The following is a 25,681-nucleotide window of genomic DNA, read 5'->3' as shown; positions in this document are numbered from 1 at the left end:
CTCCTTCTTACAGCTTTGTTGTAACAATTTAAGTTATCACCTCTGCCTTTTGGCCTTGGACTGAGATGTGGTTTCATTCTCTACAGCTCTAATTTTCCCTTGGTTGGCTACTTTTTAATTTTATATTGTGCATCATTGACTTCATCTCTTAAAGTCTCTCTGAAATTCTATGGAATGATATCTTTTGTTTTTAATCTTGGTAAGTTGCTGTAAGTACTTCTGAGAAATAAAAAGGCTTTTATTTTCTTGTTTGTTTTCTTTGAAAACCTCAGTAGCTTCCTTTTTGCTTTTTTAATTCAGGTCTGACAAACCAGAAAGTTTTGCATTGGTTGTTTTGAAAGTTATTTATATGAAAGAGAAGGACTTGTATCCATAAAAGCTGCTTTATTTCATGACTATCGCATTTAGTAAAAGATGTTACATCACCTTGCAGATAAGAAGTCCAGGAAGGCTGGACATAAAGATACAGGAGCAGGCTGTCCCCACATGCTGAAAGACAAGCTTGAATGGAAGAAGACTGTCCTGGCTGAACAGAAAGGTCTGGCTGGAACTCAGGAGAAAAAAAGGACCTTTGGAAGAAGGGGCAGGAAAATCAGGACTACAAGGATACCATTAGGTTATTCAAGGCAAAAATTAGAAAGGTTAAAGCCCAAATAGAACTTAATCTGGTTACTGCCATAAAAGACAAGAAAATTTTTTGTTTCATTTTTCTCAGCAGTCAGGGGATGGCTAAGGAGAATCTCAAGCCTTTATTGGATGTGGGGGGAAACAAAGTGACAAAGTTTGAGGATGACTGTCTGAAGTACTTCATGCCTCCTTTAACCTCTGTCTTTAGTACTAAGATCAGTTGTTCTCCATGTACCCAGCATCCTGAACTGGAAGGTGGGGATGGGAAGCAGATTGAAGCCCCCACAATCCACAGGAAAATGGTCATCACTTAAGACATGCACAAGTCTCTGGGACCATATAGAATCTACCCAGGAGTACTGAGGGAGCTGGTGGAAGTGCTTACCTCCTTTCACGTTATTGTGCTCTACAGTTACATGAAAGGAGGTTATTGGAAGGTGGGAATTCATAATTTCTCCTAACTAACGCTTCTCCCAAGCAATAGGACAAGAGGAAATGGCCTCAAGTTGCACATGGAGAAGTTCAAGTTGGGTATTAGGAGAAATTTCTTCATTAAAGGCTTGTCAAGCATTGGAACAGGCTGCCCAGGGCTGAGTCACCATCCCTAGGGGTATTTAAAAGACATGTAGACGTGGCTCAGTGGTGAACACAGTGGTACTTGGTTAACAATGGTCGTCCTAGCTTTTTCCAGCCGAAATGATTCTGTGGTTCCATTCTGTGATTCTATGGTCTTGCCTTACCAAATTCACTAAGTAGGGAGCTGGCTCTCTGAGAGCCTTTAATTCCCTTTCATGGTTATGCTGTTTGAAGGTCACAATACACATAACAATTCTTCACTGTACTACACTTTAAACAGCATTCAAAAAGAGAACCCAAGACCTCGTGAAGCAAGTTGAAAATATGCTTGAGAAGCTCACTGGGTTTTTTAGGAAAATATTTTTCCTTTGGTTTTAATTGGGCATTTGCCCAAGAAATTCTTGAAAGTTTTCATATAAGAAGGGTAGTATAAAGCTTATTTCAGGAACTTGTTTTGCAGAATGTACCAGTTCTTATTCCAAAAAATATGCTGCCTCACTAGCATATGTTTTATAACTTCAGTAGAGTTATTTTCAAGATGGTAGTGTGGGGCTTACACTTCTGTGAACCTGTTAGCTGTATTTTTCCAGCTCATAACTCTCCTGCCAAAGCAGCATTTGTTTCATACAGATTTGTACATCATGCTTCCAACTTCTTTCTCATGCTAGATATTGGCCTGATGCAAACGTAGGGGAATATCTGTGATTGCTAGTGAATGGAGTGGTGTTTCTGTTCATTTGGTTTTTTTTTCCTCACATAGCATGCTTCTCTCAAACAAAACTGAGTAGAAAACAGGAGTAGAATTTTCAGTAATCAAGAAAATCTGGCTCCTGTCTCATAGCCCAGGGAAAGGGACATGCTGAACTCCACTCACGTGGCTTAGAATCAGTATTGACAGACTTTAAAAGTTCACAAGTCTTCTGAGTGGATGCTGTTTGTCTTTTGCAGAGTATAAATTCGCTGAAAAGGCCTAAGAACTAGAATATTGTTGTGCTCCCTTCCTGAGATTTTTTTTTCTACTTGCTCCATGGGTTCAGTAATTTACTTGTATCTGTAGCTTTCCAGAGTCTGCAGTTAGAGACCCTGAAACCCTGCCCTACGCAAAGAACTGTGTGTAGATAAAGCAGGGTGGTCAAAACATGTTACATTAGTGTGCCATACCAGGCACTCACTTCTGTGGCTTTGCCTGTAACTGCTTCCCTTTTTAATAATGGCATCTCTCTCTGAACCTGTTGGGGTCCATAGATAATAATTGTCCACTTTTTTTCTTTATGAAGTTAGTAACTCCCTCTGCTGTTAAGAACTTACTAAACAATTGTTAGTTAACATGAGGTTTTTTATTTGTATCAAAAATATCTTGCAAAATAAGTGCTACATAATATTAATGGTTAGCTTTTTAATAATATGTTTAAGAAACAATTAAAATTATGGACCAAAATTATTTAATGTATTGATATTTACAGCAGACAATTTTATAGAAAAAAAATTTCCTCTCATTTCCCTGCTCATAGCATTCAATAAGTACAACTAAAATGATTAATGGAAGAATGTCTCAAACTTGACATATCAAATCTTTTGCTACAAAAATAATGTTTTCAAATACATGAAGAGCCCAATGATTAGTTGAGGAAAAGTGACAAACATTCAATCTCAGTGATTGTCTCGCAGGAGATTTGTTAACAGCATTAGTCTGTCAGTACTTTCAAGAGAATGTAGCAAGGCCTCAAGTAAAAAAGGTGTGATGTCCATCACTTTAAACATATTGATGCTTGCTTTTTGTGTAGCAGAAACATTGCCTATAGAAGAAAACAGCACTTCCAAAGAACACCGATTTTCCGAGGATTCTATGGATTCTGCACTTAATTCTGTAAATTCGTCAAACCCAAGCTGTCGAAATTCCACAGAGTACCGCGCTTCGGGAAATGCTGCGTATTACAGAACTTCCCATCAGCCAGCAACTGCTACCTCAAATTCAGCCCCAGTCCTGCGCAGGCTGTCCCTGAGCTCTGCTGGGAGCAGTGGTTACCATGAAGTCAGTAGGAATCGGATGCAGAGGCGGATTGAAGGTAGGCTGTTACACAGAACCTTCCAGAATATGTAACTGCTTCTATTAACAAGCGAAGTTACGAATAAAGATGTTCTTTGCCTTTGGAAAGCTTGCAATATGGAGTGAAATGTTCTGTTGCCAAGTATGTCAGGCTTGCTAATGTAACTGCAAATACAGAACTTAAGCCTATTAGTCCTAATAGTGTAGTGCAAGCCAGGGAGGGTCATTCCTGCTGCAGCTGCTTCTTGCTGCTGTGATGGACCCTGCAGCAAGCCAGATCAGGGATAGCAGGGATAGCTATATGCAGCTCACTTCCTGAGCATCTTATCAAATACTGCCATGTTGCTGAAATACAGGGATAGGGTTTCCTACTGTCTGTCTGCACAGCTTCACATGCCTTTGCCTCATTCCCAGTTAATAGCATCTTGGGACCCAGGAGCCAAGTACAAGTAAAACTAATCCCTCTAAGTATGTCAGTGCTAATATTTGTGCTGCTGTAAGTATTTGCAGTTATAGAAGGCATTTAAAGACAAAAGGAGCAGTACAGTATTATTAGAAGGAAAATAAAGCATCTTTTCATTTTAATATATTGCAAACAATGCATAAGAAATGCCAGAAGTTTAATATTAAAGTGTCCTATGTGAAATGAAATGTGTTACCCCTGTACAAACTAGTGATACTTCTTTTTACCATACTTTTGTATTAAAAGCTGCAAGTTCCACAACTGGACCAGATTTGAATTCACTAAAAAGGGAACCTTCAAGAATATTGAATAAAGATCCTTCCACTTGGTCAATAGAGGAAGTAGTGCATTTTGTGAAAGAAGCTGATCCACGGGCACTGGCTCCACATGCAGAACTCTTCAGGAGACATGTATGATGTATATACATTCTGTTCTAGTAGATTGTGTCATGTTAATCTCTTAAAATACAACTTCCATGTCTATCAGTCTGTTTGCAACTGGAGGTGGAATAGACTCTCCTCATATATTAGAGGCTGGAAATTGCTTTTCCACCTGAAATCCCTCCTGCAATATATTTTTTCTTTCTTTCAGTCTTGCTAGACTAATATAAATAGCCACCTCTTTCCAGTGTATATGGAATAATGCCAATCTGAAAGCGCCCAGGTTCTAATGGCCATCATTCCTGGTGCCTCTAGAGACGATGGCATTCTCATGTACAGTGCAGGGCATTCGGTCCCCCTGTTTTGGAGACTTAATCTCCTAGATCAGAGATTGATGTCATCTATCATTAGCTAGACACTTGGTCATTGATAGTAAAATTCAGAGCATCAGCTGAAATATTAAATTAATCTCTTTGGGAAAACAAATTAGGGGTGAAGGGTTTCATAGGTCTGACTAGTTGTCTTTAGAGACAGAAACTGTATCAGTTTGTGGTGGGTTTGATCTCACCTACTTCTTGCTGTGCCTTTTTATGGTAGGTTGCTCAGTAAAGACCTGTTTTTTGATTTTGTTGCATGTATGGCCCTCCAAAAAGAGATTGGCTTTCTCTTCAGTAGTATTTCACCCATGTTCTGCTCTAGCTCCTTCTAACAGTTTAAGCTCTGAGCAAACTGGATTGGAAGGAAAAATCAAAATAACTTTCAATGCAGATTCCGGTCTTATATTTTATTCTTAGCTGTATAATAACAGTAAATGTCACTTGTATTTTCAGGTTTGTGTTTAAAAATAGAAGACAGTGTTTCTCTTTTTGGTGTTTTGTGGAACTAATTGCCTGCCTATGGCATGTAATGATACTGAGAGTTTAGGATTGTCGTATTTCAGCAGCTTCTCAGTCAGACAGTTGAAATTTGACTAAGTTGTCCTTGGTCTTGATCCTGACAATCTTTTTGGTTCAACATGGAAATACATCTGTCTAATTTCCCATATTTAGATGGTCTCTAGCCACTTCCTCTGTGTGACCGTTCACACATGCTTGCCAAAATCCTCTCCACAGCTGTTTTCAAGGTTCAGTGCAAGGCCTCAGTGCTTGGATCATTTAATCTCTAACTGCACAGATCTTCCTTTGCAGCTTCTTTTTCTTTTTTTCCCTTGACCCATTCACTTTTTTTCCTGGTTGGAAACCCTAATTCTTGAGGGCTGTTTGGTCAGTTTATTTTATTTACTATCATTTTCATTCTTTAACATCTCAAATACTTAATCACACATTAAAAAATACTAAAACAAATTAAATTTCAGTAGTCATCTGTAAATTCAAAATTACAGTTACTGTTTTATATATAGTAGATATATTTTTACTACAGTATAAACAACTATAATGTACTTTCCGGTTTTACCATGCAGCTTGTTAAAATAGTTGTCTGTTGTGTTTATTCTCTTCCTTCTGCAGGAAATTGATGGGAAGGCACTACTCTTACTGAGGAGTGATATGATAATGAAATATATGGGACTGAAGCTGGGGCCTGCCCTTAAGTTGTGCTACCACATTGAACGACTTAAACAAGGAAAGTTCTAGCCAGTGGGGGTACCACAAACACGTGTGTTTGGATCACACCAAGCTCTCAGGTTCACAGCCATCGCCTTGATTTGAAACTCTTTTGCTGATATAAACCTTTATTTTTTTAAAGTGCGCTTGAAATTTAGAAGAGACATTCAGGATAAAGGGGAGGAGTGACTTGTATTACATTCTAGTGTTTTTGCTAACTGTTTCACAGAAACTTGGCAGGGAAGGACAATTGATCATACCAGGTATGGGCAGGTCTGGTAGCAGCACTCTCCGAATCCTGAAAAGCGTGTTCTGTGTTACAGGCTTCAGCCAACGTATTCATATCCAGAAACAAAACAGCTGAATCCCAAAGGGAAATAAGAAATTAAACCAGCATCAGGCGTTAATAATTTTTACAGGGATGTCTGTAAACTTTTATATTGCAAGAAAATCTTAAAATGGAAGATCTTATCTCTGTAGTGAATATTCTGGTCTTTCAGAAGAGAGGAGGGTTTATGGAAGAGAGGGCTTAATACAAATATAAGCTTTTATAAAGTGTGATTATCAGTCCTTTGGGAAGTTATGAGGACAAATGTATCGTATATTGTCAGTTTAGGCAGGCAGTAAATATTTCTGTTTCATGGAAGGTCATATTGGCTGTATAAACAGCCATTTCTGGGACAGACTGATTTCACTGGAACAATGCATCCCCATATTAAACATTCCATCTTTTTGCTAAGTTTGGCATGGATGTGTGTTCATGTTTTTTATATGTACGTGTGTATGTGTCAGGGAAATACTACATAAAAATATACATACACTCTGTACATATATTTTCAGTTTTTCAATGTGTACTTTGCACTGTGCCAGAGAGAACTGTACAATTTCTTGGGTTTTTTACCAGTAAATTTAGTTGTGTATTACTTTCATTAGCACCTGTTTAATTTGTTCCTGGAGTCAGAAGGTGACAAACAATCAAAAGGTATCTTCATTCACACAGGCAAGATCCCTGTACTATGCAATACTCCTGGTTGTTCATTGCTTAACTCTGAGCCATATATTCTGATAGATATTTGGAAAGACACATTTGGTTCCAATGTTTTGGGTTTATATTTCCTGTGAGGAAGTGCTACTTTGTAACTGATAAACCTTTTTTTGGGTAAAATTGGTGCTGTTTGTATAAGCTGCAAGAATGAGTGGTGATAATAAAACAGTTTGTTGTCACTGCCAGTTGTAAAATACATCAGGGACAAGAAAATATACTTTCTGTTTAGGAAACTGAATGTACTGTATGTAATAGTCAAGTGATAAAAACCGTTAGGGAAGCTGTAGTCCTAAAACGGTAGGATTTATTGTATCTCTTAATGCCTTTTTATATGAAAGCGTATAGTATAAATGTATTTTTTACAAATTCCTTTTTTGAAAATGACCTTCTTTACCCATAGACTGATACTCATTAGATTTCCGCAGAGGTACTGCTAGAAAACAGTGAACTTTGTGACTCTCAAGTCCAAGTATTTTGTTATTTTAAGTGACTGCAATGCAATTTCAATTCAGAAAGTCATTTGGACCCTGAGAATTGTTTTTGTTATTACATCATTAGACATTTGACACTAAAGTTTATCTGTATTGATTTGTTTTGCATATCTTTTGTGGTGCATGTATGCTTAGATGAATAATACAGGCATGCTCTTTATAGTAACAAAAGGTCAGAGCATTGATGAAGAAACAGAATATTTTCTCATGGTGTTAGAAAAGTGTTGATTTAACTTTCATATGGTTATACCAAAAATTATATATTAAAGAAAACATCATGCCCCATGTGTTCAGAATATTGTTTATACATATATATAATTGTGTATTACTTCTATGCTTTATTATGCTGAATTTGGGTTCCTCAGCCTAAAAAGATCTCATGCAATTTAAGTGGAAGTAATTGACTGAAAATAGTTTCCATTTTTTACATTGCCCTTGGCATAAGAAAAACAAAGATGTTTAAATTTTCTGTTTGGTCTTTATGGAATGACATTTTTGTACATGGCACTATTATGGGTATAAATATTTGTTCAAGGCTTTCTGTGCACCCATGTGCACAAAGATAACTGTGATGCTGTACCAGAATTTCTCCATGTGCTGTAGTATGAGATTCAAGCATTCTGAGTCTTACAGCAGAATGCATTTTTTATTCTTTATTTTCGGTGGGATGTTCTTATCTAGCAAGAAAAATAAAAGAGTTTGTTCATTGTTGTAACTGTCCATTCTGTTCGATGCCCTCTGGATGTGTGAGCGCTCTCTGTGTAGGCAAGGGTGGCTGGCTGATCTGACATTTGGCAGTTCTTTACAGTTCATGGAAACATCTGATATAAGGAGGGTTTAATGAAAAGGGTAAGATCATTCCAACCTTGTTCATTTGAGGCAATTAATATTTGAACTTAGGTTGTTCTTTGTTTTCAAAATAAGAACTTATCTAGTTATTCAATTATTTAGTTTTGAATATCTCACTTTGCAACTTACAGCTTACAGAATTCTCATATAACCGCTTAGGGGAAGAGACTGATAAAAACTGTTTGTGCTGTGTTCAGGTAAAGACACAAAGTGTTTTAAATCAAAGCAGTTAATGGCAGTAAGTTTGAACTTCATGCACTTCAAGCTTTCTTATTTCTGTGACACAGAAGTTTCTTGTTCCAGTGACTGTCGTCAGCAATCAGCCAGTGCATGAGAAGGAACTTGGATTGGTAACCTCACAACTGTCACTGGCAGATGATGAAAATTGGAAGTTGTCAGTTCCAGTAGCCCAGAGCCATTTTGCATCTGATCTCCCTCAGAACATACTTAGTATCTTTCTGGTGTTTTTTTTATTTACAAGAAAATATGATTTAGTCTCTTTGTTTCTAAAAGTTGCTTTTCTATCAACATTGATTCATCTCTTTATCTGGTTCTGTAACTTCTGGTCATCTTGGAAGACAGTCCATAACTCCTCAGTGCATCATGGGACTATTGGAAATTAAAATACTGCTGCCTGGGAAGACTAGCAGCTCTAAAAATTATTTTTGCAGAACACCTATGCAATAGTGGAATTGAAGAAGGCTGGAGGGTAGACTGTGGCAGTAGACCTATTGTAGGACCTTTTCACACATATGTAGGAATGACAGTGAAAGACAGCAATATCACATTACAAATGTTGCCTTGAAGGATGGAGCATCTTCTCCTTTTTTGTTGCTTTAGATAAAGATACACCTTTTTTTATTTCAGGGGGTAAACACAGGCAAAGATGTTCATCTGATTACTCATTATATTTGTAGAAACTCTTCTCCCTCTGCAATCAGGGATATAATTTGCAAAAAGTGATGTTAACCTTCTCTGTAGCTCTTGACAGTTTTGCGTGAGTCTGTGGATATGATTATGTAAGCCCTGAACATGATACAAAAATTCTAAATTTGAGTATCTCAGGTATTTGTGTAGGGGAAAAATGAAGCCCTGGGTGTGGATGACTAAAATTTTGAACTTTTAACCTGATCAGATAAAAGTTTCTTTGTGCTTGTCTTTCCTTGAATTGAAATATGGGTACACTGAGGCAAAGCTGGTATTTAGTACTTCAGCCTTTTCCATGTTCTATGTAATGAGGTCCCCCATCTCATTCAGCAGCAGGCCCAAGTTTTCCCCAGTCTTCTTTTGTCAGCTATAGAATGTTGTCTATTTTAATGCAAGGTCATGGAGAGAAACACACTTTAAAAGGGGATGGTAGCAGTATTTTTTCATTGATTGGCCAGCTAGTTACATAATAGAGTAAAATGAATGAAGAGGTGTGAACCTCTTCTAAGTAATGAGCATCTGCATCTTTTTGTCGCTCTTTCTGCCAAGTTGAGGCTGTGTAGAGTTACTCTCTCTTGGCTTGAAGAGGAAAAAAGAAAAAAGACAGACCTCCTTGAGATCAATTTCAAAGGTCGTATATTCCTCCTCTCTGTCTTTATTGCATGTAAAACCATGAGAGTGAGTAAAAAATGCTCATTTGGAAGTGCCTAAGAGTGATGCAGGGAGGCAGAAGCTGATTTCATGTCCATTTTAGTGGTGAAATGATTGCTGCTTTTTTTCAAGCCTTGATTATAATCTTTCACTCTGTAAAGCTGACTGACTAGCCCATAATCCTGGGATTGTGTTCCTAAACTGTCAGTGTTCCTGTTGTTTCAAAGGTCATGCAGAGCCATTTTGAGACGTGTTAAAATCTGAACAGTCTGTTGTAAACTCACTGTGTTGTGGGTCTGCAACTGTATCTATATATAACATTTTATATATCTTTTTTTGTTGTTTTTTTGGTGTAGAAACTGCAGAGATAGGATAATTTAATTGTGAAGTATTTTGCTACTTTGTTCTCTGATGGTTTGTTCCAAATAAATCCTCATTACTGTGGCTGTGGTAGATGACGGGAGTCCTATGCGTACTTAAAACATGCCATTACAGTGATCCAGCAGGCTTTTAAGTTCCTTGCTTACATAATCATCCATCCCTGTCCTAGCAGATAATTTTGATTAGCTGTAATTTGTCCCATTTGAATCAGAATTAGCTTCCATCAGCTCTAGAATCTCCCAGTCCTGCTGACATGCTGAGGAGTCCTGCACAAGCTGCTTCTCTTCATAGCTTTATGGACCACTGCTAGTTTTATTTCAGCCTTCATTATCTGCAAGGGAACTGTTTAGCACTGATAGCAAAGGCTGCACACCTCTACTTCTTTTCTTTTTAAAATACATGAAGGAATTTTCATCCATAGAGATTCACTTTTCAGCATCCAAAATCAAAGGCCTTTCAGGACAAACAGCACAAGAAAACAGATGCCAGCACAAGGGGAAGGGGAGATTGCATCCCATGTTGTCTGAACAGACAAGCGTGAACAGATGTACAGCTTGAAGCTGGCAGAAACCCTCTCTGCCAATGGTTCCTTTCTAGTTGTGACAGCTGGAAGAAAATGAATATGCCACAAAACCACCATGACAATTGCCATTACCCTGCGTTGGCTGTCCCAGCTCTGAGGTCCAGAACTGGAAAGACAGAGACTCATCTACCCTTCCAGGCAGATGCTGAGGCAATTGGCAAGGCAGTGGGAAAAAAATTTAATGAATGGTGGTAGACCTTAGAAAGTCTGGTGTTCAAAGGCAAGAGGTCATGATTTTACTAAATTTTTCCCTTTTTCATATTTAGTTTTTTCAGTAGTTATGTAGGCACTCTGTTACCCCAAGCAATTGAGCTAACGCTGTCTGGATTTCTAAGAGTGAGGTTTTCAAACAGGTTTGAACTCTTCCTCAACTTCCATCTCTCCAAACTAGCTGCAGAACAGGTTTCCTCTTATTGAAGAGCCTTTTGAAGGAAGGATCTTCCCATGTGCTTCTTATTCCTGCATGTTATGAAAAATAAGGGAAGGACTGCAGCTTTTGCTTGTTTTATCTCTGATGTACCAGCTATTGCTACTGATTTCAGCCCTTGCCCTGGGCGTGTGCATGGTACTCTGTTGTGAACAGATGCCTCTCACCTGCACAGTGTTTCTCCAGGTGTGATCTACTTTGCTAAAAATGAGCTTTTCTTTTTAAGTGCCTGTGCTTACATGAGCAAAATAACAGGGAGGGAGAAATTAATAAATAAATACTCCGTTTTAGTCTACCCTTGGTTTATGCTTGTACTTTAGGAGTGAGGTAGTAGATAGGTGATTTTATTATATTGGAACATCATTGCTTATTAGATTCAATGGGTAATGGGACAGGGGGCAGGTTTTGTTGGTTGGTTGGTTTTAGTTTGGGTTGGGGTTTTTTTTGGTTTTGGCACGGTTTTTTTGTTTGTCTTGTTTTTTTTACCTGACTGCTATCAGCTGTATGTTTGTTTTGAGGAGGCCAGCTCAGCAAAAGGGAGCATATTACTTTCATACATCTTTGCATTCACTGTAATATATTAATTGTAATTGCCTGGGTGGTGTTTGACTACAGGAAATGAACAGGTTGGGGAAAATTTAAATGTTTTGAAAGAAAACAGAAATGCAAGACTGGGATGAGTGATAGGGTTTGCTTGCAATAAACATGAGAAGGAAAACACATGAAGGATGAAGTCATGGAAAATCAGGAAGGAGAAAACCAGGTGGATATATCAAGATAAACTTTCAGATTCACAGATTACCTCTGTCTTTGACTGTTTATGTTAAGCTGGGATTTTTAAGGGGGAAGTTAGGAAAAACATTTTGAACCCTCTCAGGGATGTGAAATCTTTTATCTTGACATGATTTTATCTGAAACAAGGGATGAATCCTTGTAATTCCCAACCCACTTTTTGGGACATGCACTCTGTCCTTAAATTGTTTCTTAGCTGCTGTTAACAACTCACGCTTGGTATGATATTTTTTAAAGCCAGACCAGTTGAGCAGCCAACACCTGGGAATACAGGCTTGGGTTTGACTTGATGTAACTTCATTTATTGATGTCATAGTCATCTAGATTATTTCTCAATTTAGTCCATGGGAGTTGAGGGTATGAGTGGTCTGACCAGATACCACCATCTGCTTTACAGAGCCTTCTTGACTCTATTGGTTTTATTAGCCAGTTTCTATCATGGGAGTCTCAATACCCATTTTAACTCTAGCATATGAGTTAATTCCCCACCTAAAGTGCTCTTCATTGCAAGTAAGCTGGAACAACCCTCTTACTCAAGTCCTTCATTGGAAGACCTCGTTGGCATTGAGAAGCAAATGTTCAGGTGCACATTACAGTAACCAAACAATGTTGGCCAGGTCCTATGTTCTACCAGACCAGAGGTCTGGCTTTAAAGTCCAGTTGTTCAGAATATCTAGCCAAAGTTCTATCCATAGAGAATATTTGTGCTTTCTTAGATCTTTGTTGTTGCACAGAATACTGTGGCAAAAAGCAGACAGCAAGCACTTAAATATTCTGTTTTCTAACCTCACTCTTACCCCCGTGTACACAAATACAGGTGATTCTAGGTGAGTGTGGATATGCATCCTTGGGCTTTGAGTGTGGTGGCTTTGTGCCATCATGGCTGAGCTGTGGAGGGTCTCTGAAGGGTAGGTGCATGCTCTCTTATGCTGGATTGTGCAGTGTGGACCAAGCTTTCAAAGTACTTATTTTGAAACATTTGTTTAAAAAAAAAATTAAAATCCACTTCTTGCCTTTATAACTTTGAATGAAGGTAGGTTGGGTTTAGGGTTTTTTTCCCCTCAATAAGCAAGAAATTACTCATGTATCAGAGGCTTCAAAAATCAACAGCTTTCCCAGTGCTTACTGGTGGTACTTTCAGGGGTTTTCTTTGGGATCATAACCTCCACAAAGAAGGACCTTCTTGTTTTGTGTCTAGTGGCCTGCCCTTGGTCTGTGAGATGCCAGTCTAGGACAAATCATTGCCTAACTTTGTCCTTAAGCAGAGAAAGATGGGAACTCCGTTGATGAGGATGTGGTGGGAAGGATGATATTGAAACAATGCAAAAAATGTGACCGTTTTGAAACAGCTGTGGCCTAAGGAACATTAGTAATCCCAGGAGCAAGGGGGGGGGGGACACAGGGTGATGCAGGGATGCAGTGTGTCTGTTACCAGCATTTCACTGGAAACGCTTCCAAACAGTGAAAAAATCATGTTCCACTTGGAAAAAAGTAGAAATAGTCCTTCCTTTCAGATATTTGATTAGGCTGTACCCTGTTGTTTGCTCTTCTAATTTTCATGTCTTAGTTTGGAAGAATACTAATAATTTCAGTACTGGGATATTATGATACTATTCTAAGAGAGCTTGGGGTATATGGGCACAAAGCAGTACTAAATATTTTAGCGATTAGTAATATTGCTACTCAAACATGAAGAAATGTTTCAGATGGTTCAACAACAGAACAGATTTTCCTAACAGGATTGCAATACCATGATTTTAACAACTGTGGAAAATATGTTTTCCACACTAAAATTAGGGGATATGCTTGTGTGTGTAGGACTGACCCAGAGTACTCTGAATTGAAAACTTCAGCATTAAGAGTATGTAGTATAGTCTAAAAGACATCAACTTTAAATAGGAGGAGGAGAAAACATTGGGAAAAAAGTGAAAGGTGAGTGAAAAAAGCAAATTGCACAAATTAACATTATTAATGTCACTGTGTCAGGCTGTCTGCCTTTGGGAAGGCAGGAACAGACCCCAGAGGAAAACAAGGTCCTTGACTGAGTCCTTCAACATGTTTTTATAAACTTGAGCACAAAAAGAAACTAAAACATCTGGCACCAGGATATTATGCAATGTTGTTTTATGCTGTTTTCATTGTCTAATATTTTTCATGAGAACTGTTAACAAGTCACTTACTGTTGTCAGATCACAGTCCCAAGTTGCCTCTGTGCAAGCGAAGGGGCACAGATTTCTCTGATTCACTCCCTTCCATGCTCAGTGGCCACTTCTGTGCCAAATGGTTTCCCCTGAAACCTTTCATGTGCAAATATCTGAAGCTGATCCTTGAGCCCCTATGGGTCAAACCTCTGCATGGATGCTCAAGGTGGTGTAATTATCCCAGTCCTCTGGGAGGCCTGAGTAGAAAATGGGTAGAAGTGGTTTAAAAAGTGAGCACTGATCATGAGACATTGTGGCATATCAATTTTATAGCAGATAGGAGCATGGGTGCTAGGAGAGTATAGATAAGGCAAAACCAGCTACCTTTGCTCTTCTGCTTCCCTTTGCATTTCTGCTGGGATGGTTTTGCTGCCCCTGTTCCCTGCTGTCAGGGCAGAAGCAGGAGGTTACACTGCCCTGTGTGCTCTGCATGTGTGGTTTGATGTATGGTCTCCCCCAGCCCTCACTTTTTGGCTGCCTTCAGCCCAAGAAAGCGTTGTCCTCCCTGGGCTCAGTGCCTGCCTTTCTCCTCGCTCTCGAGTGGCCCGAGCTGTGTCTTTGAAGCTGACACCTTTCTTTTCTCTCTCTGTCAGTGGCTTAGGGCCAAAGGCCATAATTTTGCTTCTCCCTTTCATTCTCTATCTGGCTGCTTGCTAACTTCAATAAAGGTGCAGTGCTAGCAGACTTAGATCTTGTATCAGCTTCCATCTCTGCTTTCCCTCTTCTCCACCCTTTCCTTGCACTTACAGTTGTCTGTGCCTTATCTGACTGCTTGGTGTTCTCCCAACCTAGAAACTGCCCAGTCCAGACAAGTTCCCTGTCTGAGAAGCTGCTAATCCTTTTGGATTAATTTATTTTGTTAACAGCTAACTCCATGTGTAGAAACCTTAGATGTGCACAGCTGGTCCTGGAGCTGTGCTTTGGGCAGCATAGGGGAAAGGCTGTCCTGTGTAGGAAAGCTGGTACCTCTGAGCACTCCTGCCCCCAAGGCTGCCCTGTCCCATGGCCTTCATCTGAGATGTGCAGCCCTTCTGCCTGCCTTGGATTTAGTTTCTGGATTGCTGCAAAGGCCCCTGCCTGACAGGGAAGAGAGCAGAGGGAAAGGTAACATGACCCCACAACCTTCCACCCTCTCACCCTCTAATAAGACCCCACAACCAAAGTCCAAGTCACATGGAGACTGGAGCCAACAAAGGGTTCCCCTGAGAGCACAGGTCCCGTCTCCCTCTCCTCTCTTTCCCTCTTGCATATACTCATAATTGTAAAATGTCTTCCTCCTACCATTACAGCTTAATGACTTTCCCTTCAACTTCACTAGAGGTATTAATGTCTCCATTAACAGCCACCAGAAATGGAAACTCCGTATATCATGAGTGCAGCTCCGCATCCTTCTCCTCATACAGAAGTTTCAGAAGCAGTTAAAATGTAGCCCTGTAGAAAATTAATGGCCCAATATACAAAATCTGTAATTGCTGCTAGAGGCAAGGAAGAGGAGGAGGTGAAAGTGCTCAATCTTGGTGTAATTGAGTACTTTGTTCTATGGCTGCTTCTCCCCTGTGCTGATGGGATGTAGGACTTGAGCTTCACACGTGAGGGTGGTGGGAGGCAAATGGTCGCTTACTTAGCATCATTTGCCCAACAGAGTATAGCAGCAGGAGAGGTGCCAGTGTGTGGCTCCTTTTCCTATGGCATAGCCCTGATGCCTGGGGTTGCACGAAATGGCAGCAGGGTAAGGGAGTGCAAGCCGCCCTAAGCCTTCCTGGGAAGATGCTGAGAAGATTCCCCCTGCCCCTGCAGTCTGAGCAGTGGAAGAGCCAGGCAGCGGGTGAGCCCAGTCTGCTCTGGTTATCCATTTCCATGGGAGGGGCTCCAGCCCGTGTCACAGGCTCTGGGGATGTTGGTGGCAACCAGCAGTGCCAGGGGGCCTGCCCGTTCTGGCCCTGTAAAGCTGTGGAGGCTGTCCTGGAGTGGCAGAGAGGGATGTTAGGATAATTGGAGCCTGCTCTGGTTTTCCTCAGCCCTGCTTCAGAAGGAAGAGGTTGCAGTTACTCCTCCAAGAGACAGGGGCAAGATGCAGCCACATGGCTGCTGGTCTGGTCTACTGTTACAACCAGTACCAGTTGGCATTAAACTCAATTTGTTATCCCCAGGCATTGGGTGTTTTGACAGTGCTTGTATGGGTTTATAATGTCATAAAGCTGATTTAGCCTAATTTGTTGTCAGGGTTTCTGGAGCCTGTGGTCTAAATTCAGTTAAAGCAGACCTCTCTGTGTGCAGAGTGGGCTGGAGGTACCCTCAGCATTGATGCTCCCAGTAAAGGCCTCAGAAGGAGAGGAGGGAAAAGCTGAGCACCTGCATCCAGTGCCACCAACAGGCTCTTCCTGTCCCAGCTATCCTGTGGCCGGTAGGAAGGCCAGCAGAGGATGGATGCCCTCTCTGCCTGCTGAGGTTGCTGTAAGGAATGACTCACACAAGGACAGCAAGGATCAGGGAAGTTGGTGCAGCAGATGCCATCACCAGTGTGAAATGCTTATTAAGAAAAAAACAACAAAAAACCAAACTAAACTTCTTTTGAGCTTGCTTCTGTCAACTGCAAAATAAAAATGACAGCAGCCAATTTGGTGACTGCCTTTTTTTACTCTGGTATAGCCCTGGGGAAAATTCACATTTTCAGCAGGTTTTTTGACACTCCAGAATGGGCAGGCTGGAATAGAAGGGGACAGTGACAACTGGGATGGCCTTCCCAAGGGATGTTGAAATCCTCAGCCTCTGACTGCAATAAACAGATGACATATTTCATTAGCAGTTTATTGGAAAGAGAAAAACAAAGTAACTGAATATTTTCAATTAAGAAAAAGAGATATTTTAAAAAAATACAGTCAGATGACTAAAACATTAATGAATCCATCAACACTTTATGCTTTTCCGAATGTTGTCAGTTCTGCCACCTCAGGGAAAAATAAAAGGCTTTAAAATACTTAAAAAGCAAGAGTTTGACAGAACAGGATGCTATGCCTAATATGAAAGTTTTCCATTTTTCTCTTAAGCAAGAAGGCAGTGATCCTTCAGCCAAGGAAAAGAGAAACATCATGCCCTTCCTAACCTCACAGTGCAGATTCGTTTCCCAGATACTGACCTGGTCTCTGCTGCTATCAGAACTTGCAGCAGATTATGGCATGACACTGGTGCCTGTGGGTGTGAGTGGACTTGACACCGAAACTGCTCCTTCCCATTGTATGAACAACTGCAGAAACCTTCCCAAAGCTGTCCAAGAGGAGTCTTAGAAGTAGGTTGGCTGCAGCTAGGCAAAGGCAGGCACAGTTAGCGTGTGATGGCATCCAGCTGATGGCTTTACAATGGCTTTTTTTACTTAGGCAGTCCTGGTGCACTGCCAGGAATATGTAATTTGAAATTTTAACCGAAGTTTTCTGTAGCCACAAAGAAGACAGCACCCACCAAAAACTGTCCTCCTGCTCTCACATTTATTTGTCCTTCCATCAGGATCTGTTTTTGCCAGTGAGCTGTGTAAACTTTGAAGCCGACAGACAGTCCTCCAGCTCGTTTCCACAGACAAGTGCAAAACTGTAACCTAGCAGAACTTTTATTTTAATTGTATATTCACATTTCTCCATTGACGTGGGTGGCTTTGTACACACTGATAAAATTACACAGCTCTGCTCTTTTACGTGCATTGATTTCAGCCATCAAACATAGAAAACTAACATAAACAACTTTTCCATATAGCTGTAGTCAGGCTGGGAAAAATTATGTGATCCTTTTTCCCCTCCTACCACTGGCAACTGAATTCCCATGACCTTCAGGCTTTTCTATTTTAAATGACTGATAACATTACTTAAGATGGTTTGCAATGAGTCTTTCACAGTGAACCTGTCTTAGGTGTGCACTAGGCTGTAGCACTCACTCCTCTGGTAACTCATTTGGGTGCATTGTTAGCTGCTGTTGTGTCATGCTCTTTGACACTACTGTGGGACAAAGTAATTTTTCTTAGCCTGCCTTTTTTTTTTTTTTTTTTTTTTTTTTACATTTTAGTCTCATCACAGTCAGCTGCGGTGCTTCACAGCTTACAGACTTTTTGCATGACCTTCTGTGTAGACTGAAAGTGATTCGTAAATGAGAAAAGAATGCTGCAACCAATTAGCACGTACAAACATTTATTTTGAAATTTCCATTCCAACTGTTATGAAGAGTTACATCATCAAAGCACTTTATGGCAGTGAAAATAGCTCTTACCCTTCTGACTCATCCATTACTCCATTAAAGCTGCAAAATGTGCAATCTGCTTGAAAAATAGGTTGCTTTTTATTCAGTTTCCCGTGAAAAGTCAAAATTTGGTAACAAAAAAAAACAAAAACAAAAAAACCCAAAAAAACCCTAAACCAAGCCAACCCAGCTTATAGGGACTGTACATCCAATCCTCTCCCTCTTCCCCAAAAATAACTTACAAAGATAGTTTAAAGTTTTAAATGAGTTTAAAACCGAGTGCATCTTTTTTATTATTTTTTTCTTCTTCTTCTCATAATAATCTTAAAATTCTAAAAACCCATAATTTACTTTCTTGGAAAAAAGGCAGCCAGCCGTTGCTTCTTGATTGGAAGAATATGTATCTCCGGCGAGTTCATTTTCTTTAGCTTTACGCTCCTGTTTTTGACGGGTTTCCTGAGGGCCTCGGCGCTGTCCCGGGGCTCGGGCGGGCTCTTCACATCGTAGCACTGCAGCACCGAGTCCTGGGGCAGGTCCCTTTTGAAGGAAAAGTTTTTGGTGGAGACCCCCGACAGGCCCTTGATCTTGCCGCAGAAGATGGTGGGCACGGCATCCTTGACGGAGACGATGACTTTGGCTGTCTGCGAGGTGCTGACGATCTCGATGTTGTTGCCGGCCTTGGGCTCGCAGCCCGCCCTGCCCGCCTGTTCCACCAGCCACTTCTGCGGCTGCCGCAGCAGCTCGGCCGCGCCGCCCGCGGCCCTGCCCTCCGCCTTGCCCGCCGCCTCCGCGGGCTTGCAGGGGGCGAAGGGGGCGGCGGGCCCGGGGAGCTTGTCCGGCGCGGGGTGGGCAGCGACCTCGGCGGGGGCGGCGGGGCCAGGCCCGGCCACCTCCCCGTGCGGCCCCGCCGGCTTGCGGCAGGAGGCGAGGGACAGGTCCAGCGCCCCGTCCTCGGGCGGCGGCGGAGGCGGCGGCGGCGGCGGCGCGGCCTCGCTGGCCCGAAGCGCGGGCGGCCCTTTCATGGAGAGGTCCAGCGCCTCGTTCTCACCGCTCATCTTGATGACAGTGTGACGGCTCAGCTGGGGAAACTCCCGTGGGTGGAGGAGTTCGAAGGGCTTCGTCTCCTCCTTCTCCAGGGGTGTCTGGGTGCCCTTGCAGGAGTGGGGGGTGAAGATTGGCGGCTTGGGTGGGTCAGGGGCTGCCTTGGCCTCGGCGCCGTGGGGCACAGGGATGGGGACAGGGATGGGGATGGGGATGGGGACGGGCAGGGGCACTATGACGGGGTAGGGCACCAGCAGCGTAGCAGGGGGCACCAGCGGGGACAGGGGCGAGCTGAAGGCCTGGGGTGGGAGGGTGGCGTAGTCGGGGGGCGGCTGACAGGGGGCTGAGCCCAGGGCGCCCTGTGAAGGAAACAGGTCCTGAAGGACGGCGGCGAATCCCGGTGTCTGAAAGACAGGGGGCAGGACGGGCTCCTGCGCTTGGCCGGAGGGCTTGGGGTCCAGGAGCTGGGGCTGCCCAACGGGGGTGGCGGTGCCGGGAAAGAGGCCGGCGTGCAGGGGGCTGGCGGGGCAGGCAGCCCCCGGGGGCAGCACCAGGGGCGAGTTCAGGTGCTGGAAGACGTGCTGCTCCAGGAGGACGGGCAGCGGGACGGGGCCCTGCGTGGTCATCACGTAGGGGGTGGCAGCATTGGTGGCTGGCATCTGCGGGGCTGCGCTGCCGGCGACCTGCAGGTGGATGGGCAGGACCACGGGGCTGTCCCCCAGGCAGATGGGCTGCAGCACGGTGGCCGCCACCTTCAGGGCCACCCCGCTCTGCGACTCGGCCGGTGGCGTCAGGATGGAGGGCGCGGGGACTGTCACCAACGGGGAAAGGGCTTTCTTCATCAGGTCGGCCGAGTTGATGTTCCACGCCTCTGCTGTGATCAGCTGGGCCACCCCATTTTCCAGCTTGTTGTTGGCCATCGCCGAGGGTGAGTTGGTGACATCCATAGGCAGGTTTGGGGCATCCTTGTACAGCTCCTCCATGTCGCAGGGCTTCTTGGGCTCTGCCAGCACCACCTCTACATCGCTGTCAGTGGGACCCGCGGCGGCTCCACGCTGCCAGGAGCATCAGCACCGACATAATTTGGCCTGCAAGCCAGAAACATATTTTAGGCACCACATAAATCTCTTTCCTAAAATAATATTTGCAATTGCCTTTAAAGACCCAGTCACCAAAGAAAAGCCATTAAACGTTTCCACACTTCAAGCTAACGGCTCCATAATACAGTGTACTATATATACAGAGATGCTGGATATATGTGCAGCCCTGAGTGTTGTGAGAAACATTTTGAGGAACTTAAAAACATAAACATGGCCTTAAGGACTGCCTGCAGCCAAAAACCCTCTCAGTACATAGCCTGAAACAAGCACTCAGGATGCCCGTTCCACATTTTTAAAAAAAGGTTCACATAATGACAATGCACATCAGAGCTGAGTGACAGCATGTTGTTTTAACTCAACAGAAGCCCCAAAACAAACATTTCTAAAAATATTGCAGCCATTGGTGAAGGGTACTTCATTCTCCTTCAGTACTTGTCCCTTTTTCATCCTGAAACTGCTGTGTGCAGGATCAGAAAGGAGCATGGCCATGCAATGGCAAAGCAAAACCAATCCAAACCCCAGAGTTCACCCTGCCACAGAGCTAGACAGAGATAGTAATGTGAACCAGGCACCTGATTCATTAAAGACTTGAGGAAAAAAAAACAACTTAAAATCCCTTTGACAGCCCAACTCTTTATATCAACCAAGCAAATGGCAATTAAAAATGGGAAGGGATGGTTTCTGTTCATGATAATGGTGAAATATGTGATATGTGAATATCAACATGTGAATGAAATGAATATGTGAAAGACCAACACTTCCCTCCTCAGGGGAAAAAAAAATCCCCAAAATCAGCAAATTAATGGCACTATGCATCCATTTATTTAGAAGGATAAATAATTTCTGCCCTGTGAGCTGCTGCCAGCAGACTTTGGCTGATACCTGGCTGCTTCGCCTGGTGCTGCCCGTGCCTCTCCTGAAGTGTGAAGAGAATCCTGCTGTAGTAATAATCACCATGGAAACTTGTCCAGTTTCAACTGTGTTACCATGGGAAAGCACCAGCACATCCCAAATGTGCATTTTTCACCAGCACACAGCTGAATCCTGCTCCCTATGAGCAAATGATGTGCCACCACCACTGCCTGGCTGCCGAGGCCCATGGGAGCAAGGCATTTCCCCTTGTCCTGCAGGCACGCTGGTACTGGGATGACAGGAGATGACATGGAGGGCAGCACCACTCTGAAACTGAAATTGTCTGGGTGAAGGGTCTCAGCTTGGGGATGTGCCTGAGTATAAGAGCATGTAAAGAACTCCTTGGCTCTGGTGCTTACAGAAATGATTTGCTGGCCCAGATGTTTTTAAGACCAATAAACCTGCAAAGAGGTCAAGGAAAAGGGGAAAAAAACGAAAGTCCACAAACAGAGGCTAAAAAATGTCCAAGGCAAGGAAGTGGGAAATCTACTAGATCTCTCCTGAGACCTGTAAATCCTTGGATTTGGCAGTGAGATACTACAGTGAGCACAGGAATACCTACAGAAATTCCAGGAGTTGATAGCAGAGGCTGGTTGTGTGAAATGCTAATAATTTATCAGGCACATTTGAGTTCTTAAAAAGGATTTTTAAAAGTAAACATGAGTCATTTATTTTCCCCTCCTGCTGCTGGCTTCAGGAGAATAATTCTGGATTTTCCCCATCTCATGAAATGTTCTGCAGGAAAGATGCACAAATATAGGGTTGGAGGTTTTTTGTTTGTTTGTTTGCTTTTTTCCAGCTATGGCTGAGACAGATTACAGGAAAGCAGAGATCCCCAAGTGCTGAAAACAGGAGCAAAAATCAAATTCTTTATTCAGATAAAGTGATAAGGTCAGTAAGAAAACCATTGGACCAGTGTTGTTTTGAAAAAAAAAAAAGAAAAAAAGAGTAATTGTTTATAAAAATAAAGACTATGAGGAGACAGCTCAGCAGATTAAATTGAAAAAAAATAGACATCATCATTTCTGTTAAGGAATTAAAAAGCCATTTTCTACTGCTCTTACATAATCTCTCCCTCCCTGTTTTTCGAATGACCATTTTGGTCTCTGCAGTGCACACCAGCATCTTTGCTCCTCCAGCTGCTGCAGCACAGCTGAGTGTTCTGCACATGACACTGCCTCTTCCCAAGGTTTCTGTTTGCTTGGGAAGTGTGAGAGTGCGGTGTTTTCACAGAGAATTAATGATCTGGTGGGGACAGGAAATGACCCCCTGTTCCCCTGGCAAACCCATTAAACACTGAGAAACAGAAAAATTAAGATGAAAATTATGCTGTGTAAGAGACTTGAGGGATTAGCATGCTGTAGGGACCCACGGAGAAGGAGACAGATCACCGCTGAAGATGAAAGTATAAAACATAATAAAATTCCCCCATTGCTGCTGTAAAAGGCGACAGGGCTGGAGGCAGAGGAAATACTGACGTGAGGAGAAGAAGAGCTCATCTATCACCCTCAGAAACCATGGAGGAAAGCCTGTAAGCTTGGCTGGTATTTTTCAAACCAGAGTCAAATATTGTTTTCCATACTGAATCCTATATGTCCCAGGGATCTGTAAATATACACTGCTGGGAGCCAGGTCATTGCCTCTGGGAGGGCCCCACTGTGTGAGGGGAAGGAGACAAGAAAGGTGAGGTGCAGCCCTTGACCCAGGTTTATGCGTTCGGGGTGTGGTTTTTTCCCCCCTCGCCTTTCCTATGTAGAAATGTACCTTTCTGTACTTCCAGTACACCTGCTTCTTGAGCATGTCATCACTACAGAAAAAAAAATTAACGTATTTTATATATATATATTCATATATATATATATATTCATAGACATACTTAAATTTATTTCCTGATCCTGCCCACAGCCTGCAGTTTGGTAGTATAGCTGGCTGCCAGGTACAGTGGAGTCCAGCACAACTTGATCCTGCTCCCTGTAAAGCTAATTTTAGTTTCATTTGGGAGGGAATCCCAGGGCTGCTAAACACGTGTTAGACTAAAAATCTTTTATCAAGGTCAGTAAGCAGGCAGAGAGAAAAGGATCCAAGTCCCCAAGCCTCAAATGAGGAAACTTTGAAGGTCTGAGATCAAGAGACAGACTGAAGTTGTCCAAAGGTGTTTTGTAGTTCCTGGGCTGCTTTTTTATATACTACATACGTAGCACACACAGTACAAAACCCTAAATTCTCATGGAAGTGACTGAAACAAAAGTACATTTTCAGTATTGGTATTAACAGTGATAGCTATACTATACTTCTGTAATAACAAATCAACCTGAAGCATGTGCTGAGGTCTAGGGTTTTTTTGGGGGTCTTTTAAAATTGCTGCTTCACTAAACATAAATTATTCAGTTACTCAATTTTTAATATAAGTTTCATGTATCTAATATACATAAAATAAGGTAATGTAATCTAAAATCTAAAATAAGGTAATGTAATGTAAGAGGAAGTGCCTTAAGTTTCCTCTGTTCTGCCTGTCATACCTCAGTCCTGAACAATCAATTTCACTTTCTGTACTTATCTATTTTATATTTAATTTGCTGTTTGTTTTAACTGAAAAGAAGCTTGAAACACTGAAACAAGCCCTACTGTAAATAACCCGAGCTTTCCCATCAGGGTGCTGATAAGAGCAAAGTTCATGGCACTATGCAATGATGTGTGTGACTGTACAGGAAATGGTATCTTAGCTATACACAAATGCTTTGAAAGGATAGTGATAACTCCAGCTTATTTTTTTATCTCCTGCTGATGGCTGTGCAACAGACTTTTCTCAGGGCTGCTGTGTGCTTTCCTGTGGGGCTGCAGCACAGCTCTGCCTGCTCATCTGTACCATGGCTTGTACCTTGTGCCTACACAGAACTCAAATTATACTGTGCACACTATGGGGAAGGATTAGATGCTCCCTTTGTGGGATGTCTGGCTCAGGATCTCCTGGAAAAATGGGGCTTCCCTTGAGTATAAACACAGTAACAAACAGAAAATTAAAAATCTTGACTTAGTGGAGCTGCTTGGGGATAAAATTATGGTTGGATATGGACTTCAATGTTTTCCCAAAGCTTGCTGCTTGATGTTACAGATCCAACCAACTACAAATCATCTTCCATGCTACAAATTTTGGTGTCTATAGTTTCAGCCATACACAAAGGCTTTAACATATTATAATTGGTGTTTTGCTGCTAGAATAGAAAAAATGTATTTGAATAAAGTGAGCTTTCATATACCAAATATACAGAACTATTACTACACAAATAACACACAGGTGGGGTCTCCTACATGTGCAACCCACAAATGATTTCAGCAGTTTGCCTCTCACATTTCCCACTGATTCACCTTTTCATTCAGGCACCTAGGAGTGAGAATCCTGGGTACCCCATGTATGCTGTTAGTAATGTAATCTTCAAGCACCAAAGGGCAAAGGAGTAATCAACTCACAGCTCACAACTCAGTGAGCTTGCCTTTCTCCCTGTGTTGCACCATTTGTGGTGCTGTTTTGGATACACCACACAGGTCAGTTGAGTGCAGAGGCACCGTGAAGGCCAGTGGGGCCTGTCCCCATTCTGCTTGCAGACAGGCTGACTCTGAACACCACCAAGGTATGGGGCAGGCAGAGCAGAGGAGACTCATAGGATATTTCTTAAGGTGAGCTGGCCTTCACCCTCTTGCCAGCTCACAGATGGACCCCAAACACTGTCTCACTGCCTCTGAAAAAGGGGCTCAATGACCACTGCTTGGTCATCACAAAAAGGGAATCACTGAGCATGCACTTCTCTGTCTCCTCTAAGGGGCACCAGGGAAACTCCCAGTTTAGCTCTGCCCTCTTCCACCTCAGTCCCTTGACTCAAACACCTAACAACTAACTCCCTGTTAAGATTTAGGAAGTACCATTCAAAATCAATTGAGGGCGAGGAGAGGAAGGCATTGGAAAGATGGGCAGGATTTGCTCTGGCACCAGCCAGAGAGAGAAGGGGGGACTACACCAGGGTATCACTGCCAGTATGGAAGTTACCCCCACAGCCTTTGCTGCCCATCCCTCTGCACATCTCCTGTTCACCGTGCATGTATGCACTGCCTCATGGTACTTCTTACTCTGCAGAAGCTACACAGTGGAGGATGAGCTGATTGTGCCATGGAGCAGTTAAAATAAGCACCTCATCAGACAACTTCAAAGGATGCTAAAGAAATAACGCTCCAATGCAAATAATGCAACAGGTTTATTTTCCACTGCTGCATTTGTGGATCCTTTCAAGAAGCAAAGCTATTTGTGCCAAGGCTCCCATCCAAGCTGTTAAGCCCTAGGGAAGTGAGAGAAAGGAAATCATTACAGCAGTGC

General features: G+C 42.4%; 2 protein-coding genes across 14 annotated transcripts in view; one reads left to right on the top strand and one right to left on the bottom strand.

The window, feature by feature from the left end:
• The window catches only part of SCML2 (Scm polycomb group protein like 2), a 72,329-nt gene extending 64,379 nt beyond the window's left edge, over positions 1 to 7,950 (top strand). For 6 of the 9 annotated variants that reach the window (XM_088160243.1, XM_088160241.1, XM_088160242.1 and 3 more), the window contains 4 exons: positions 434 to 538; positions 2,988 to 3,269; positions 3,960 to 4,123; positions 5,599 to 7,950. In XM_088160243.1, coding sequence (XP_088016369.1) covers positions 434 to 538; positions 2,988 to 3,269; positions 3,960 to 4,123; positions 5,599 to 5,724 — 677 coding nt within the window. In that variant the 3' untranslated portion in view covers positions 5,725 to 7,950. Of the gene's footprint in view, positions 1 to 433; positions 642 to 2,987; positions 3,270 to 3,959; positions 4,124 to 5,598 lie in introns of those variants that run through there. The other 3 variants (XM_014875862.2, XM_088160244.1, XM_088160246.1) reach the window with 3 other exon arrangements.
• Positions 7,951 to 18,196: 10,246 nt separating this feature from the next.
• The window catches only part of RAI2 (retinoic acid induced 2), a 44,877-nt gene continuing 37,392 nt past the window's right edge, over positions 18,197 to 25,681 (bottom strand). For all 5 annotated transcript variants that reach the window (XM_014875850.2, XM_088160238.1, XM_088160237.1 and 2 more), the window contains exon 2: positions 18,197 to 20,391. In XM_014875850.2, the coding sequence (XP_014731336.2) occupies positions 18,610 to 20,286 (1,677 nt within the window). In that variant the 5' untranslated portion in view covers positions 20,287 to 20,391 and the 3' untranslated portion in view covers positions 18,197 to 18,609. The remainder of the gene's footprint in view (positions 20,392 to 25,681) is intronic.

The sequence above is a fragment of the Sturnus vulgaris genome, chromosome 2 (assembly GCF_052056855.1).
Source record: "Sturnus vulgaris isolate bStuVul1 chromosome 2, bStuVul1.hap1, whole genome shotgun sequence".
Classification (NCBI taxonomy): domain Eukaryota; kingdom Metazoa; phylum Chordata; class Aves; order Passeriformes; family Sturnidae; genus Sturnus; species Sturnus vulgaris.
This window is presented reverse-complemented; position numbering and strand designations above follow the sequence as displayed.